The sequence below is a fragment of the Protomyctophum parallelum genome, assembly GCF_964188405.1.
Source record: "Protomyctophum parallelum genome assembly, chromosome: 12".
Taxonomy (NCBI): domain Eukaryota; kingdom Metazoa; phylum Chordata; class Actinopteri; order Myctophiformes; family Myctophidae; genus Protomyctophum; species Protomyctophum parallelum.
The window spans coordinates 45,366,980-45,383,444 of NC_139712.1; the positions used below are offsets into that span (position 1 = coordinate 45,366,980).

A 16,465-nucleotide genomic window follows, 5' to 3' on the forward strand; every position below is an offset into this window, starting at 1 on the left:
GTGGGACCACACCTCTATGGTCTGCTGTACAAAGCATACAGCATCATACCACACTGCAGCACAGGGCTTACGGAGCCCGTCGCAAACCCATATTTTGACACGTGCACGCCTTGGGGCGCTTGAGCTGTCTGTAGTTGGTGCACGAGAGGAACAATGTTAATGGTGGCTTAATGGATGTAATAATTACATTAGATTGTAATCGTTTCAAACGCGATTTTTCATGAAGTAAAAGCATGCAATTAAAAAAATATTCCCGTAAACTTTGCTAAACATTTCATTCAACAAATCGATTACAGTTCCCAATAATTTGACATCATCTGCAATTTCAGTTATTTTAAAGATGGATGACATAATGTTGTACTTTTTCTGTTTTGTATGTGTTTATGGAGTTAACATTACTCTAATAAACCCCTGGGTGTGGTTATAATATTCAAATTCCCTGTGAATTTTTGGTTTCTTTGTGAAAGCTGAAAACCTTCAGGCCCAATCGAAATAAACCACTTTAGTGACACACAAATATCACCCCTCCCCCCCTCCCCTAACCACTCCCCCTTTAACAGCTGTGGGCGTGGCTTCAGTTCAGGTGTTTGATAACCAGGTACACTATATGGTGGGTGTGGCCATCATTTTAACACTTTCTATGTATAATACCTGATGATCATGTTTTTATTTAATTTTTTTGGGGAGGGGGGATCACGCTTAGAGTATATATGAATAGAGAAGACACCCGAGTTCTCCTTCCATCCACTTGCATTAAGTTGCTCAAAAGCGCATGAGGCGATTTCACTCCTCCTTCCTGGTAGGAACAGAGTGCATTCTGGGACGGATTGCAATGGTGAGTGGCCCCCAAACACATGAACGCGCTGCCGTTGAACGCGCACGAGCGTCGTCCGTCGTGAACGTGTACAATGATAGTCAACGGACAGCGCGTTCATGTGTTTGGGGCCAGGCTGCAATATATACTCTATACTCTAAGGGATCACGACACTCCCTCTTTAATTAATGTAATTTTCTTTCATTTAAAGGGATTGTGACATTAAAAAAAAGGTTTTGGAATTGTTCTTGTTTTTTTTTAGGTTTTCTAATCTCAATTGCACCCAAAAAACATGAACTTTTAACATTCAGTAGATTTTCTGTGATCTGGGGTTTTCTGGCTCAAACAGGTGCTCTGATTTGCCAGCAGTAAGTGACATCACTTACTGCAAATCCCATATATGTCAATGGGATTTGCCAGCAGATGTCACTGTTTCACTGTGTTGCCTGTTTTCATTGTAGCTCAAAAGGCCCAAAAAACCCCAAAGAAAACTTCAGACCACAGAAAATCCACTGAATGTTCAAAGTTCAGGTTTTTTGGGTGTAATTGAGGTCATAAAACCTAAAAGAAAAAAGAAAAATAAAAATAAATGAAAATGAATGTCATAAAACCTTTAATTAATGTAATTTTCTTTCATTTAATGACTGTTCTCTCTCATGATGGCTCTCTGCCAATGAGCCTGTGGTGTGTGTCCCTGCCCTCACCCTTCTTCTTGTAAAGTCACAATGAAGCACATTGTAAAGTCACTTGTAAAGTCACTTGTAAAGTCACTTGTAAAGTCACAATGAAGCACATTGTAAAGTCACTTGTAAAGTCACTTGTAAAGTCACAATGAAGCACATTGTAAAGTCACTTGTAAAGTCACTTGTAAAGTCACTTGTAAAGTCACAATGAAGCACATTGTAAAGTCACTTGTAAAGTCACTTGTAAAGTCACAATGAAGCACATTGTAAAGTCACTTGTAAAGTCACTTGTAAAGTCACAATGAAGCACATTGTAAAGTCACTTGTAAAGTCACTTGTAAAGTCACAATGAAGCACATTGTAAAGTCACTTGTAAAGTCACTTGTAAAGTCACAATGAAGCACATTGTAAAGTCACTTGTAAAGTCACTTGTAAAGTCACAATGAAGCACATTGTAAAGTCACTTGTAAAGTCACTTGTAAAGTCAAAATGAAGCACATTGCATTATTGCCTTGTCGCTGAAATGTCACTTGTGCTATATGCAAATAAACCCTCGTTGCCATGCCACGTGTGCAACGTTGTTGCGATTAATTGAAACTTTCTTACATTGTATAGTTTCAGTTGAATTCAAAAGTACAAACGTTGCTCATTTGAATATTATCCTTGAATTATTCATGAATGCGATGCTAGCGATTCAGGGGCCGGAGCCAGGCTGTAATGTAGACGGGGTGCAATGACTGAAAAGTGTAACTGTTGACAGTTGTCCATGGGCTGTGGGGCTGAACGTGGTTTCGTCAGATAAAGTTTCTTTCTCAACTGATTCTTGTAACTTGGGGGTCGCCACTCATGAATTCAAGAGCCCAGTGATATCCCTTGGGCAAATTTAGTTATTAACCCCTTAAACCATTCTGAACGGGCACCCATTTTGGTGTTAGCATCATGTCGTGCTTTAGCTATTTAAAAATAGCAGATCTACAAGCTCATATCGCACCACCGAGTGGTGCGATACGAGCTTGTAGGTCTGCTATTTTTGAAAAATTGAAGAACGACTGACATTTTTAGAATCTGATCTCAGGTCAGAGTGGGTTAATCAGACCAGTGTGTGTCCAGTGGAAACCTCGTATGAATCTGATCTCAGGTCAGAATGGGTTAATGCCTGAAATACTAACAAATCCCTGAAAATAAAGTTTTATGGCATTTCATGCAAATTACTTGGTCTACTCTAAATGCATCAAATTTGCTTTCTACGTGCGTGTAGAGTGTTTATCCATGAATGTGGATATGTACAATATATTTTGATTTCAGAATAGGGCATTTTTAGATATTAACCCCGTCGTGCTTAACACAACAAAAGCCCATAAAATAATCAGGCCTACAATAATCAATGCAAAAGCAACAAATTTGCATTCCAAAATAAATGCTTATTTGGAAGTGGTCATGTCCACCACACCTCCTTTCCTATGAATTAACTCGATCACTTATTACTTTATTACACGTATTACTTTCATTACACTTATTACTGCAGGTCTTTAGGTATAGATTGGTAGGGCTCAGTGGCCTGATAGATCTGTCTTTTTCCATCCAAACTACTCTCGGTCTCATGCTGGTGTAAGATGACCATCAACATTTTGCCACAAAGATGTTTAACAGTGGGGGTTCTATACATTCTCAATTCATCTGTAGTGCAGCTGGTACATGCATGACCTTTCCCATTCTTTCCTCCATAGTTTCCTTAATGGAACAGGACCTGAAGGTCCAGATGGCACTTGCCTGGAATGCCTAGCACAAGAAATCAGACCTCAAAAGGCGGCTGTTTGTAGCTCCAGTGATTGGAGGAGATATATCGTGATAGAACGTGGTATTTCTATCTGGCCCCCGTCTCCCTGGCATCTCTGCTGACTGACCTGATATTGTAATCACAGTAGACCTATATCTGGAAGATTAGGTAGACATCACTGTCAGACAGGTATGTGGTCCAAAGGTCTGATCCATCAATGACAGTGACATCTTCATCAGCAGCATTTCTCCCGACCTGAAGTGACGTCTTCAATGTGGGCCTGGCTTTCTGAATCACTTAGACTTAGATCAATCACTTCTTTATTTATTTTTTATCCCACGATTTTGTAACCCATTTTTCACCCCTGTGTCAATCACCTAATGTGATCCTGGGCTCTACACACCCTCCGCCAACCTAGTCCCCATATATGGGGGACATGGGGAGAGCAACGGACTTGAACTCATGCTTCCTAATCATTTCTTTCAATGTATTTAAAGAATCGATTTTCACTCATCTTCTAACACCGTGCTCATGCTTCTAATCTTTCTTGGACTTTGTCTTTCTACAACAAACAAAGTGCTGCCTCTTTTCCAATATGCATGTTCATATTTATATAATTAAGAGGTGCACCCCAAAGCTACAAGAATCAGTTGAGAAAAGAACTTTATCTGACCAAACCACGTTCAGCCAAAGATCACCCTTCGGTTCCCGGACTACAAGGAGATGCAAACAATAGAGAAGCATGACCACATTACTGAAGCGCGTTGTCCAATAGCTCTAGAGCCTTTGGCGTTCCCAGAGGGAAGACCATACAAGCCATACAAAAAAAAAAACTATTTGAAGTGCACATGATTGTATTTTGTCTCTCTGCTCTTCTATTGAGACACTTACATCATGTCAAAGGTCATCTTCTTCTTTCTTTCGTGTGTCATGGTCAGATGTCCAGCTCAGTAGCGTGCAGCTTCGCCTCAGGTTCCACATGGAACAGGCCGACCTCCGACAGGGGACAGACAGGTGGTGATTATGTGGTCAGTGGTCTGCTCCGGGCTCCCGACACTCGCGCGCTGCTCTGTCTGTCTGTCCGTCAGGCCAAAGGTCAAAGGTCACGTCTCACCTAGACACAGGTTCTGACACGAATTTTGACCTGATCAAATATTCAATTCCTCCCCTTAATATCAAGCAGGCATGCTTGCTCTGTTATTTGGAATATATATGTCAGCACTTGCTGCAGGAAACCACGTTCAAAGCCGGGGTGGAAGAGGATGGTGCAGCTTTAACCCATTCTGACATGAGATCAGATTCATACGAGGTTTCCGCCGGACACACACTGGTCTGATGAACGAATTCTGACCTGAGATCAGATTCTAAAAATGTCAGTCGCTCTTCAATTTTTCAAAAATAGCAGACCTACAAGCTCGTATCGCGCCACTCGGTGGCGCGATATGAGCTTGTAGATCTGCTATTTTTCAATAGCTAAAGCATAACATGATGCCGACACCAAAATGGGTGCCCGTTCAGAATGGGTTAAGGGCTATATAGATCTCTGATTGTATGGCGACAGCAGACTACTATAGACTAGTGCATTCCATGCAATTTAGGAAATTACATGTGTGCTCAATGTGTGTTCTGTTCTACACTGTTTGCAGTGTGCATTATCATGTGTGTGCGTGTGCGTGTGCATGTGCGCGTGTGCTCCCACGTGTGAGACAGGGGGGGTACGCGCAACATGCGTGTGCGCACGTGCAAGCGCATGTGTATGTGTGTGTTACAGCAGTGTGGTTCTTTTTTGACCCAAAAAAAGAAATTAGATGTTTGCCCGGTCGGTACCCCAACTAGTGAAACTAGTAGATCTGCTATTTTCACTAGTTCTGAAACCTTTTTTTGTCATTATGGAAATTATTCAATTTATTTTTATTTCATTCATGAAATAGGCTACTTTTGATATTTTTTGGAATTGTATTGAATTGATGAAAAGTAGTTATTTTTTAAATCTTTTGAAATAATATATTTTTAAATATAAAAGAAAAAGAACAGGATATTTATTCGGATTCCGAATTCTGAAATTCTGAAATTAATTTCATTAGTCTGTGTGTGTGTGTGTGTGTGTGTGTGTGTGTGTGTGTGTGTGTGTGTGTGTGTGTGTGTGTGTGTGTGTGTGTGTGTGTGTGTGTGTGTGTGCATGGTGGGGTGTTTCAGTATGTGTGTGTGTGTGTGTGTGTGTGTGTGTGTGTGCGTGCATGTTTGGGTGTTTCAGTATGTATGTGTGTGTGTGTGTGCATGCATGGTGGGTGTTTCAGTGTGTGTGTGTGTGTGTGTGTGTGTGTGTGTGTGTGTGTGTGTGTGTGTGCGTGCGTGCGTGCATGTTGGGGTGGTTCAGTATGTGTGTGTGTGTGTGTGTGTGGGTGCGTGCATGGTGGGGGGGGATTTGTGTGCCAATCTGGATTATATATATACCAGGTCTGGAGCAGATGGAGTGGTCGGAAACACCTGGAATCAATGATGATTGATCATCATCATCATCATCAAACACACACACACACACACACACACACACACACACACACACACACACACACACACGCGCGGCCGCGCGCGCACGCATGCACGTTGTGAAGGTGTAGATCCGCTGAATAGCTGAAAAAGCAGTAATTACCTCTCTCCTCTTTAGGAGAGTCTTACTATAAGACTATAAAGCAGTAATTACCCGGGGATGCCCTATGCTGAAACACTCTCAGGGACCCCAGTTTCAGATGTTGGATCTATTAGTAAAACACAACCAGATTTAAAGTCTAAAAGCAGGTGCGTAAAACCTTAGCAAAACTGTGTGAGCAACATCAACAAGGCATGAGGAAAGCTGTGCTGGCATATTTCCTACTCCAACATGATGCAATACGGAAAATAGACTGACTCACTCCAAGCTTGTCCTTTCTTTTCTTTTCTTCCTTCCTCTTCACCCTAACATTTGACAGGCTGGATCATCCTGCTTAGGAGGTAATATGGAGGAGGTCTAACTCATTTTCTCTCAGCTTGTTATTATAACTAATTTAAAATAATTGTATTGGACTTTCGGTCAAAAAAGATGTCTAACTTGATGTGTTTAATTTGGGTTAATTTAGAAAAAATAAGTTTAGAACATTAGAAATTAGTAAAAGTAAGTTACTTGAACATTAGAGTCGAACGAGTTGGGTCAACTTGGTAAAAGTACTTTGAACCATTCTTCACGCATGCGCGCACTCACAGGGCGGTACTTATCTGAAAGCCCCCGCTGCTGTTCACTGAATTCACTTTCAGGAAGAACAACAGGTCATGCAACTGTCTCCACTCTGCAAATACGTTTTAAATTTGGTGAGTAGGCCTACATATTTTATCATTTCTCAAATCGTTTCACTGTGTTGAAATTGTGTGAGTTTTATCTGCTTCCCGAAATTGTGTGAGTTTTATCTGCTTCCCTATTGTTTATCGTCCACAACGATGAGTGTTTGTTGGCTGCTTTACAAAAACACTGCGCAATGCAGTATAGTTTTGACTTCGTAAAACAGTATTTACCAGACTCACTGAAGGGTATATAAAAGGCCCTTCTACCAGCGTGTGTGTACGGGCACTGTCGGGCAGCAAGTGAAATGATTTCACCCATGACTGCGAGACATGACGAAAATGTAGCCTTTTTTCAGGCCTTGTTGTTGTTACGTTCGGTTCGGTGCCGTAACGTGTCTCTCTATAAACAGCAGCAGCACACGTGTCTGCTGTAACATTAGCTGTATATTTATGTGTTCATTAAATCGCCACGTTATGTTTATGGGTTAGGGTAACATCCCTTCACTTATAGGCTATTTGCACGTAGCTTTTAGGCTCGCGGCTAGCTAAAGCCATAAGGGCAAGTCAGTGACGTCACACAGCGCCAGACTGTGTCTTCCGTGTGACTGTGACGTCACGCTCAAATCCTTAGTTGACTGTTGGCGTCTGTCAAATGTCATCAAATGGTGGTCCGTGGCTATAATTGCCAATAAATAATGGATCTTGAAATGAAATCGGTTGAAAACCACTGACTACTAACATTGATCACTTGAACTTGAGGTTACTGTGCAAATGTTGTGAGCTTGTAGACTAGTTGTTTTTGGAGAGGTTTATACTGTAGATTAAAATCAGCCATCGTTGTAAGCTTTGTCACATTCAGCATATATTTAGTGTAGAGGGAAATATAATGGCAGAGGATTTAAAGGGATAGTTCCGATTTTTTTTAAACTTAAGCTGTATGAAATACTTAATATAGTGGTTGCAAGTTAACAGTATTAATTGATTGCCCGAGTCCCGTCGTGGTAACCTGACGCTGCCAGATGAGGGCGGTATTGGGTAACCATGTTCCCCAACACAGCACTCATCTGGGATCTCTCAGGCAGTTGAGCTGACAAAAATCCGTTCCGTACCGGACCAATCAGCGTGAGCTAAGGGCGGGATATGTGCGAAACCGGATGTGAAACTATATAGACACGTCAATATGATTGGTTGTGTTTGCACGCCCACACGGTGATAGACAGACGGTCCCATCCAATCATCTACCAAGTATCTTGAAAAAAAGGAACAGCCCCGTCATCGAATTTGCTTCCGCGATCCCAGATCCCAATAAGCTGTGAAACAAATTTGTGTAGCAAGCTTCTTGGATCTGGCAGCGTCAGGTTACCGTCGTGGGAGTTCTGCTCTGGTTTTGGTCAATATTAAGTAGTTCCGGTCATTTTGTGGGGGGCACAGGGGGCCACGCAGTCAAAGTAAATGAATCCACAAAACTAACGTCATTTGTATTGTTGACCTATTTCTAAAATATTAGCGCAACATTCGTTCAACTTTTACCCCTCTATCACATGGAACAAATTTTTGGTCGTAGTGATATGGACACAAAAAAACATAGTTCCATGTGATAGAGGGGTCAAAAATGAACGAAAGTTGCACTAATATTTTAGAAATGGGTCAACAATACAAATTGTTGACCCAAAAGTTTTGTGGATTAATTTACTTTAAATGCGTGGCCCCCCTGTTCCCCCCACAAAATGACCGGAACTACTACCAAAACCAGAGCAGAACTCCCACCACGGGACTCGGGCAATCAATTAATACAGTTGCAACCACTATATTAATGTAAAGTATTTCATATAGCTTAAGTTAAACAAAATCTGAACTATAAGGGCAAACGCAAAATAAGTTAAAGAACAATTATAAGGTTAACATCGGCCTGTGTGGTTTTTTCATTTCTAAACCTATACTAACAATCCCTACTCAACAGACCAGTCCATGCTGGATGACATCAAGAAGACCATCAACGGTGTATTATATCTTGGCTACAGCAGCTAAGTATGTCCATTGTCCAACCTGAAATTATACATGGATAGGAATTTGAAATGTGTAATTCTTTAGAATCATAATCTCTTTCTCTCTCTGTCCAGGTTGTGGTTGGGTGAGCAGCGCTGCCGACAGCACCTCCCACCGTGTGCACTTACAGTATGTCCTCCACCTCGCCAACGCCACGTCTCATCCTGTAGGCGATTTATCCAAACACAAGCTTTGTGAGTTACTCATGCATGATTTATTAAATCAATGGCAGTCCTTTTTTTAAATTACGCAATCACTCCTTTGCATGGGCTTTTCCATTATTCCTTTACCATCTCTGTCTTCCTTTGTTCAATTATCATCTCTTATTTTATTTTCTTGCCTCTCTTCTTCCCACTCGTCAGCTCTCCTTACATCTCCTTGTGGAGATGTTGGATGTGCCTGGTTGTCCTACGAACCTATAATACAAGTATTCCTTCCTCTCTGTGTCGCAGCTGGCGGGTGAGGATGGACATCCATGTGCCCAGCTCCTGCAACTCTTCAAACCCAACGTTGAGCAACTTGTCCAAGACACCATGACAGGGAAAGGGGCCTGCCCCGGAACAAAGAGGAAGGTAGATATGTGTAGAAGAGTCTAGGATAAAGTCAGCTTACTGGTATTATGATTTGTTGTTTGCTTAGTATAAAGTAGCTTCTTTTGATATGTTGAGATTACATTTATCTGTGTTGTGCATTAGATGTCTGGAGACCAGAGGGCTCTGGAGCCAAAGAAGCCCAAGCGATCTGTAGAGATGTGTGCCTTCAACAAAAGACCTAGTGGCCATGTGTGACACCAACATGCCCTTCATTGGCCTCAGAGCAGAGGTACAGATATGTCCCCATATCTTAGGGGTCTTGCTTATAGGACACGTCATCGGCACATTGCTGGCCTGGCCTGGAATCAAACCTGGGACAACCAGGGCCTCTAGTTGTGCAACACGCCTTTTATCACGTTTTGCTTACCGCCATTAGCTTCTGAGGGGTGTTATTACCTCCCTCCTTCCCTTTTTGATACAGGAATCAAATACCTTGTTTCATGCTTTCTCTAACAATTCCTCACTTTTGTCTTCCTATGAACACATCCAGCCATTCTTTTCTGTTCTTGCATCAAATTTTCCCTCCTCACGGTTCACCAGACTAATGTGCATGTCTGTCTACGTGTGTGTGTGTGTGTGTGTGTGTGTGTGTGTGTCTAGCTGTCCAACATGGAGATCCCCAACCAAGAAGTCCAGGTGGAGGGAGACGGATGCAGTCACGCTATATGCCTTCTCAAGTTAATACACACACACAAGCACAACCGTCAAACTATTTCAAGAAATGTTGCTGAAAATATACTGACCACAAAATCGCTTTTATACATATCTCTCCCTTTCCCTAGAATCCTTCCCAGTAAAGAGGTAGGAGAGGAAACCCAGAGAGCTCTAGAACGCTCCCTGTTGGACTGCACCTTCTGCCTGCAGGGCACGAACACCCACACCTGGGTGGCTGAACTGGTGCTGGCCAACTGCCCACTAAACGGCACAAGGAGCAAGGTATGTTGTATGTTGAGTTATGACTGTGTGGTTTCTGTACTTTTCTTTCCCACCACATTGTCTCAGCCTCTAAATGAGTCATCCCTCATTTCATCCAATCAGCCTCATGCCCTTTGCTCGGCCTGCCGCAGCGCACCAACAGTCTCCAGTGTTTCTCCATCCTACCCCAGTCAACGACACATCCGACTGGCCTTCCGCAACACATGTACTGCAGAAGCCGAGGGGTGGTGGCCATTCGAGACAGTGCCTACAGCCTCTTCGACAACACACAGATCGTAGAGGGCTTCTACCCGGCCCCCGGGACTCAAGGTAGGAGTGCTGCATCTTATCTAGGATAGACGATGACTCTGCCGAAGCTACCTGGAGATAAATGCCTGTACATACTGGGCCACATGGAGCCTTACGAGGCTCATTGTCTGTTCCTGTTAAGCCCAGTTTTTCCTAGACCGTGTTTCCACACAGAAGGCATTGTATGTTGCAAGCTAAACCTTAAACTTTGTCTTTATCATGTTCTTCATTTTCCTCTACTCTTGTTTATGTTTTTTCCATTGCAGACATTCCTCAACATGTTTGTGGACAGCAACCAGGATGCTCGCAGACGTGATGGACACCCTGGTGAACCAATTGCAAGACCAGCAGCAGCAAATGAGAGGTGGTGCGGGAGGGGTGTACCCACCACTCATGTCGCCACCAACACCTTACCACACCAACGTAGCCATCACCCTCCATAATGCCCACCAGGTAAAGATACCATGTGGAGCCCAGCTTTTATGTTTTTTATGGACTGAAGAAATTTACAGTGTGTGTGTGTGTGTGTGTGTGTGTGTGTGTGTGTGTGTGTGTGTGTGTGTGTATTAAAATGCATTTAATTTAGGTATTTATTGCTGCCTGAGCTTGTCAGCCCACCATCAAAACATTCTGTTTTTCAGTTCACACTCATCGGCCACGCTCTCTTGGTTAAAGGATAAGGCTGGTGTAGCTTTTTTTCTTTTCTACCAGCCCTTTGGTGTGCTGTGCATGTGTACAGGGACCATCCATACCTCTGGCTCCCTAGTGGAGCACTGAGGGCACCCTCTCCCTTTGGTCCTACCCCGTCCTTTCTCTTTGGGGATAGCCATGGGCCAGAAAAGCTGTGCCAGCCCCCACGGTAAGTGGCAGGGTTGTAGACGCAAAGAGCTGACATGGGGTTAATTCTAATCTGAAACGGCTGGGCAAGGACTGGCTAAACTATTGATGTTTTGTCTAGTCACTGCTTGTCCTTAGGGCAGTGCCACATAGAAGTTAGCTCGCCAATAGCAATAGCCAATAGGTCTTATGAAGTGAATCGACAGTGGGCACACTGTAGCGCATGCATTTGGATTTGTTTTGGGTTGGCAGGCAGTAAGTGAAGTCCATGTGGCTGCTGATGACTGACTTTTTTGCCCAGGTGCTCTAGATCCCAGTTCTCCATATGCCATGGTGTCTCCAAGCCAGAGTGGCCAGGCTCTCCCCAGGTCCCAGGGCCTTCCCCAGGGGCACGTATGCATGGAATGTCCCCTGGAAACCCATCTCTCCACTCGCCCATCCCTGACCCTCATTCGCACATAATGTGACCAGTAAGCATTGTTCTCCTTTGTAAAGATTATTTTTGTCTGTCCTCAGACACAACTGTGAGATTTACCAGCAGCATCTTGATTGTGTACTTTTACTTTGAAGAGAATGAATCATATGAAATCTAACTTAATGTTTGTTTGTCCAGGTTCCCAGGTCATGCCCAGTAGTACTAGTATGCCTTGCCTCTACCTCAGCGTCCATGGGTTCCTTCTGTCCCCACCATCCTCACCGACATCCTCTTGCTCCCCTCAACCATGCCCTGCCTGGTGCCGGACGTGGCAGGGAGCTACCTTTGCTCTCCACTGGAACGCTTCCTGGGCTCTGTCATCATGAGACACCACCTTCAGAGCATTATCCAGAAAGAGGCCAATGTGAGTGTTGCACAGCTCAGCAGGGATTTTACGTAGAGTCTCTTTCTAGCCTCTTTCCTTCCATTTACAGTAATTCATCCAAAGACTTTCCATTGTTTCTTTTCTAATTCATCCCTCCATTCCCTCCCTCCTGCAGCTGTCCATCGTGAACTCCAACGAACCAGGTGTCATCATGTTCAAGACGGAGGTGCTGAAGGATCGTGTGGCTCTAAACCCAAAGAACTACCAGACGCTGCGCCGGAGAATGCTGGCCCCTGGTCACAGGAGGAACTACAGGTGCTGGAGAAGTTCTTTGAGACCACGGGTAGGTGCATGCTGTGAGCTTGTAAACCAGTACTGTAGATTAAAATCAGTAATCGTTGTAAACTTGTGTCACATTCAGCATAGATTTACTGTATAGGGAAATGGCAGAGGATTTAAAAGAATGGGGACTTGATTTATTGTCTATTTTATATTCAAGCTATTATTATTATTATTGTTTTACATACTTGGCTTAACTTTTGTTCTCAGGTGTCCGGCTCATCTGGGGTCACCGTCCGTCCACCTATCCCATCCACCCGGCCATCTCACAGATAAGGTCACCTCACAGCACCGCCCGCCCACGGCAACACCCACTGAACACCGACAGCAACACCATCCGTAACGCCCACCTCAACATCAGACACAGACTGCAGCACAGATGACACAGAGAGCCTGTCCACTGCTGAGAGAAGAGAACACTGGCCTTCGTGTGTCCCTTCGTGCCGCGAAGCTAACATCTATTATAGGTTACGATATAAAAAGACCAGGTACACTTCAATTTGAAAAACATTTACTGATGCTGATGGATGGGAATGTACAATGTGCCTTGGAGGAAGCTCAACCCTGCAGACATTTTTCTAAGTAAAACAACAGTAGCTTACCCTTACTGTCTGTGAAAACTGCTGGCCATCGTTCTACCACGTTCGTTACACCAGGCTTCTGATTTACTCTCTCTCGTCTGGGTAGTGTGAATGTTTGGTCTATACGTTTTGAGATGTGTGGCATTTGGACGGTTACAAGAATCATGAGAATCATTCTGGCATTTTTTTTTTGCTTTTTGCATTCTTTGTCAAGTAAAGCAAGCAAATAATTGCTTCACCTCTTTTTGGCTGCTTGATATCCTTGTTTGATGGTGGTAACTCTGGATTGGCTCTACTACTATTACCCCCATTTGCTAGTACTTCATCCAATACTCCTTTTTTTGTTTTCGACTTTATTTTATTTTTATAGAGGGACAGACAGTAGGCTGACAGGACAAGGGGGAGAGAGATGGGGGAGTGACATGCAGTAAAGGCCGTCGGGATCGCGAGTCGAACCCGCGGCACACTGCCAGACTCTGGCTACCGGCCAAGGTGCCTGGACCGATGAGCCACGGCACAGGCCCACTACTCCATTTCTTCGAAGCTTTGAGCAAAAGTTGCCCATCTTAGTTAACGCATTCTGACCGGGCACCCATTTTGGTGTCAGCATCATGTTGTGCTTTAGCTATTTAAAAATAGCAGATCTACAAGCTCATATCGCGCCACCGAGTGGCGCGATACGAGCTTGTAGGTCAGCTATTTTTTGAAAAATCAAAGAACGACTGACATTTTTAGAATCTGATCTCAGGTCAGAATGGGTTAATCAGACCAGTGTGTGTCCAGTGGAAAACTTGTATGAATCTGATCTCAGGTCAGAATGGGTTCGTCTTTGCCACGCAGTGGTGCTTTTGCCACACTGATGTACTCTTCTGGCTCTGGATATACTTTGAAACTGTATATTTTCTCTGCAAGATGCTGTAGTAGTTAGTGTTCCATATCTCACATAAGCACGGTTGAAGTAGGTTGAAGTTGACAGATGTTTACTGTTCAAGACAGTATTGTGCAGTAAGCATCTGTCTGTAAACAATACTGTTTTGTACAGTAAACATACAAATCAAATGTTTACTGTTCAAGACAGTATTGTTTACAGATGTTCTGTACAAGACGGTATATAGTCTTATACAAAACAAACTAGTTCTGCTAACTCAGAATAAACATGTTGTGTAGTGCACACTCAAAATAAACAAGTTCTGCTTACTCAGAATGAACGAGTTACACTAACTCACTAGTCTGAGTTTAAGGTCAGATTCTCACCTAATACTTCGGTAGACTCAGATCCGTATGGACGGGGAAATTGGGATTCTTGCATATTTAATTGGCTGCAGTTTGCCTTCACACTGTCATTCACAGCAATTGGAAACGCAGCAGGGGGGACCTTTATCAATGTGTTCCATTTATAAACTATAGCCTACACAGTGAAATCTATGGTGATAAAATTACACTCATAACGTGCATGTGTCGTGCCGTCTGGGACCCCCCCTCCCCCCTCTCTCTCTCTCTACGCATGCAGCCGCCACACACTGTTCTTTTGGGCATGCAGCACAGCGCTGCATGAACGCACTGATATAACTCCCCAGTCCCACACAGTGACAGCACTCCATGTTTACGGCACGCACAGACAGACAGACAGACAGACAGACAGACAGACAGACAGAATATTATGTAGGCTATAATACACTGCAGTGTTTTTATGTGTTTTCTTAAGCAATTGATTAATGTACACGTCCTCATTTCGATCAGGGCTTCAGTCTCCTTATTCGACCACGTCTATATCCACAGTAACGGGACATCTTTGCGCTGCGTAAAATATGCCTTCTCCGTCTCCAACTGTGTTCAGCTCCTCACCCGCCACATTATGTTTGCTTCATTTCCTTTATTTACTGCGGATTGCATTCCCACCTGCACCGAATCGTAGTCAAGTGCGATTCGAAGCGAAGCGAAACCCACGTTTTTGGGCGGAGTAAAATGCGGTTATTTGCTGCGCATTAGGATTCGAATGAGCCTTCACACCTGCCAAACGAAGTGCACTTTCTGACAATGCGCAGCAGGATTTGTTTTAATCGCAGCAAAGCTCTCTGGTATGAATGTGACCTAAGTTAACTTGATTCGATTGAGGCAATGAGTTTCAGCACTTTTATTGAGTTAACTCAACTCCAATTTTAGAGTACTTCCTTAGCCTCTCTCTCTCTCTCTCTCTCTCTCTCTCTCTCTCTCTCTCTCTCTCTCTCTCTCTCTCTCTCTCTGACCATCATATGGTCTGCGTCATGCGTAGCCTCAGCGGTATCTTGTGGTTTCGTCGTCCAGTTGTTGGGATAACAAAAGCACCAGTGTCCGTCTGTCCGTCCCACATCCCTGTGCTATTTACAGGAGCTGTCATTTTAACGTAGACACACCGAGGATGACCACAATTTCTCGTTTCTAAGATAAGTCTGTAGCTCTGTGCGCGTGCATGTGTGTGTGTGTGTCTCTGTGTGTGTGTGTGTCTCTGTGTGGGTGTGTGTGTGTGTGTGTGTGTCTCTGTGTGGGTGCCTTGCATGGTTTCCTCCGCCATCGGTGTGTGAATGGGTGAATGTAATGAACAATCTATGTAAAGCACTTTGGATAAAAGCGTTACATAAATGCACCATTTACCATTTACTTTATTTATTTGAAAACTTTTATTTAGTAGTTGCATTGTAGTGTTTGATTATTGCAAAATATACAGTTACCATTCAGCCGCATGCGTACATTTCGTCCATTTGAAATTAGCCAAGCTTGTAGATCTGCTATTTTCAATTAAGATCATTATACATTTTGATAACGTGAAATGGGACATTCTGAGGACACAATGAGTACTTGTACTTTTGGTATTATTTTAAGTAGATTTTGAAGCCAATACTCTTGTACTTACTCGAGTACGTACATATTGAATTCTTGACTTTTTCTTCTACTTCTACTACTTAGAGAAAAGTCCTTAACCCATTCTGAACGGGAACCCGTTTTGGTGTTAGCATCATGTTATGCTTTAGCTATTGAAAAATAGCAGATCTACAAGCTCATAGCGCGCCACCGAGTGGCGCGCTATGAGCTTGTAGGTCTGCTATTTTTGAAAAATCGAAGAACGACTGACATTTTTAGAATCTGATCTCAGGTCAGAATGGGTTAAATGCACACCTGCTGCAGGGACAGGTGCGTATATAGGAGCAGGCAACCAGTGCAACAATGAGAAAAAAACATGTAAGTTCCGCAACCAAGTAGTTTATTGGTTACAACGTCTGTCGTCTATTATGACCTTCATCAAGTCACAGTTACCTTCTCCATTTTAACCACTTCATCCATTTATACGTCGTCTACTGTATTCCTTGTGCATGGTGACGGCATACTGTATATAGCCTACTATAGCACAGTATATAGGCAGGTGTGAGTGAAAATGCAATGCAGTGCAAAAGGACAACAAACACACACTAATCCAGTGAC

The 16,465-nt window shown here is 43.3% G+C and overlaps 2 protein-coding genes across 2 annotated transcripts in view; both read left to right on the plus strand.

The window, feature by feature from the left end:
* Positions 1–16,465, plus strand: part of LOC310867825 (gamma-aminobutyric acid receptor subunit rho-3-like) — a gene marked incomplete at its 3' end in the record, with an annotated part of 76,445 nt that overhangs the window by 14,126 nt on the left and 45,854 nt on the right.
* Positions 9,083–10,241, plus strand: LOC310868135 (mediator of RNA polymerase II transcription subunit 14-like; the record flags this gene model as incomplete). Its single annotated transcript, XM_083778396.1, has 5 exons — positions 9,083–9,207; positions 9,331–9,378; positions 9,829–9,905; positions 10,011–10,171; positions 10,231–10,241. The coding sequence occupies exons 1-5, from the start codon at positions 9,169–9,171 to the stop codon at positions 10,239–10,241; spliced, it is 336 nt and encodes a 111-aa protein (XP_083634522.1). The 5' UTR covers positions 9,083–9,168.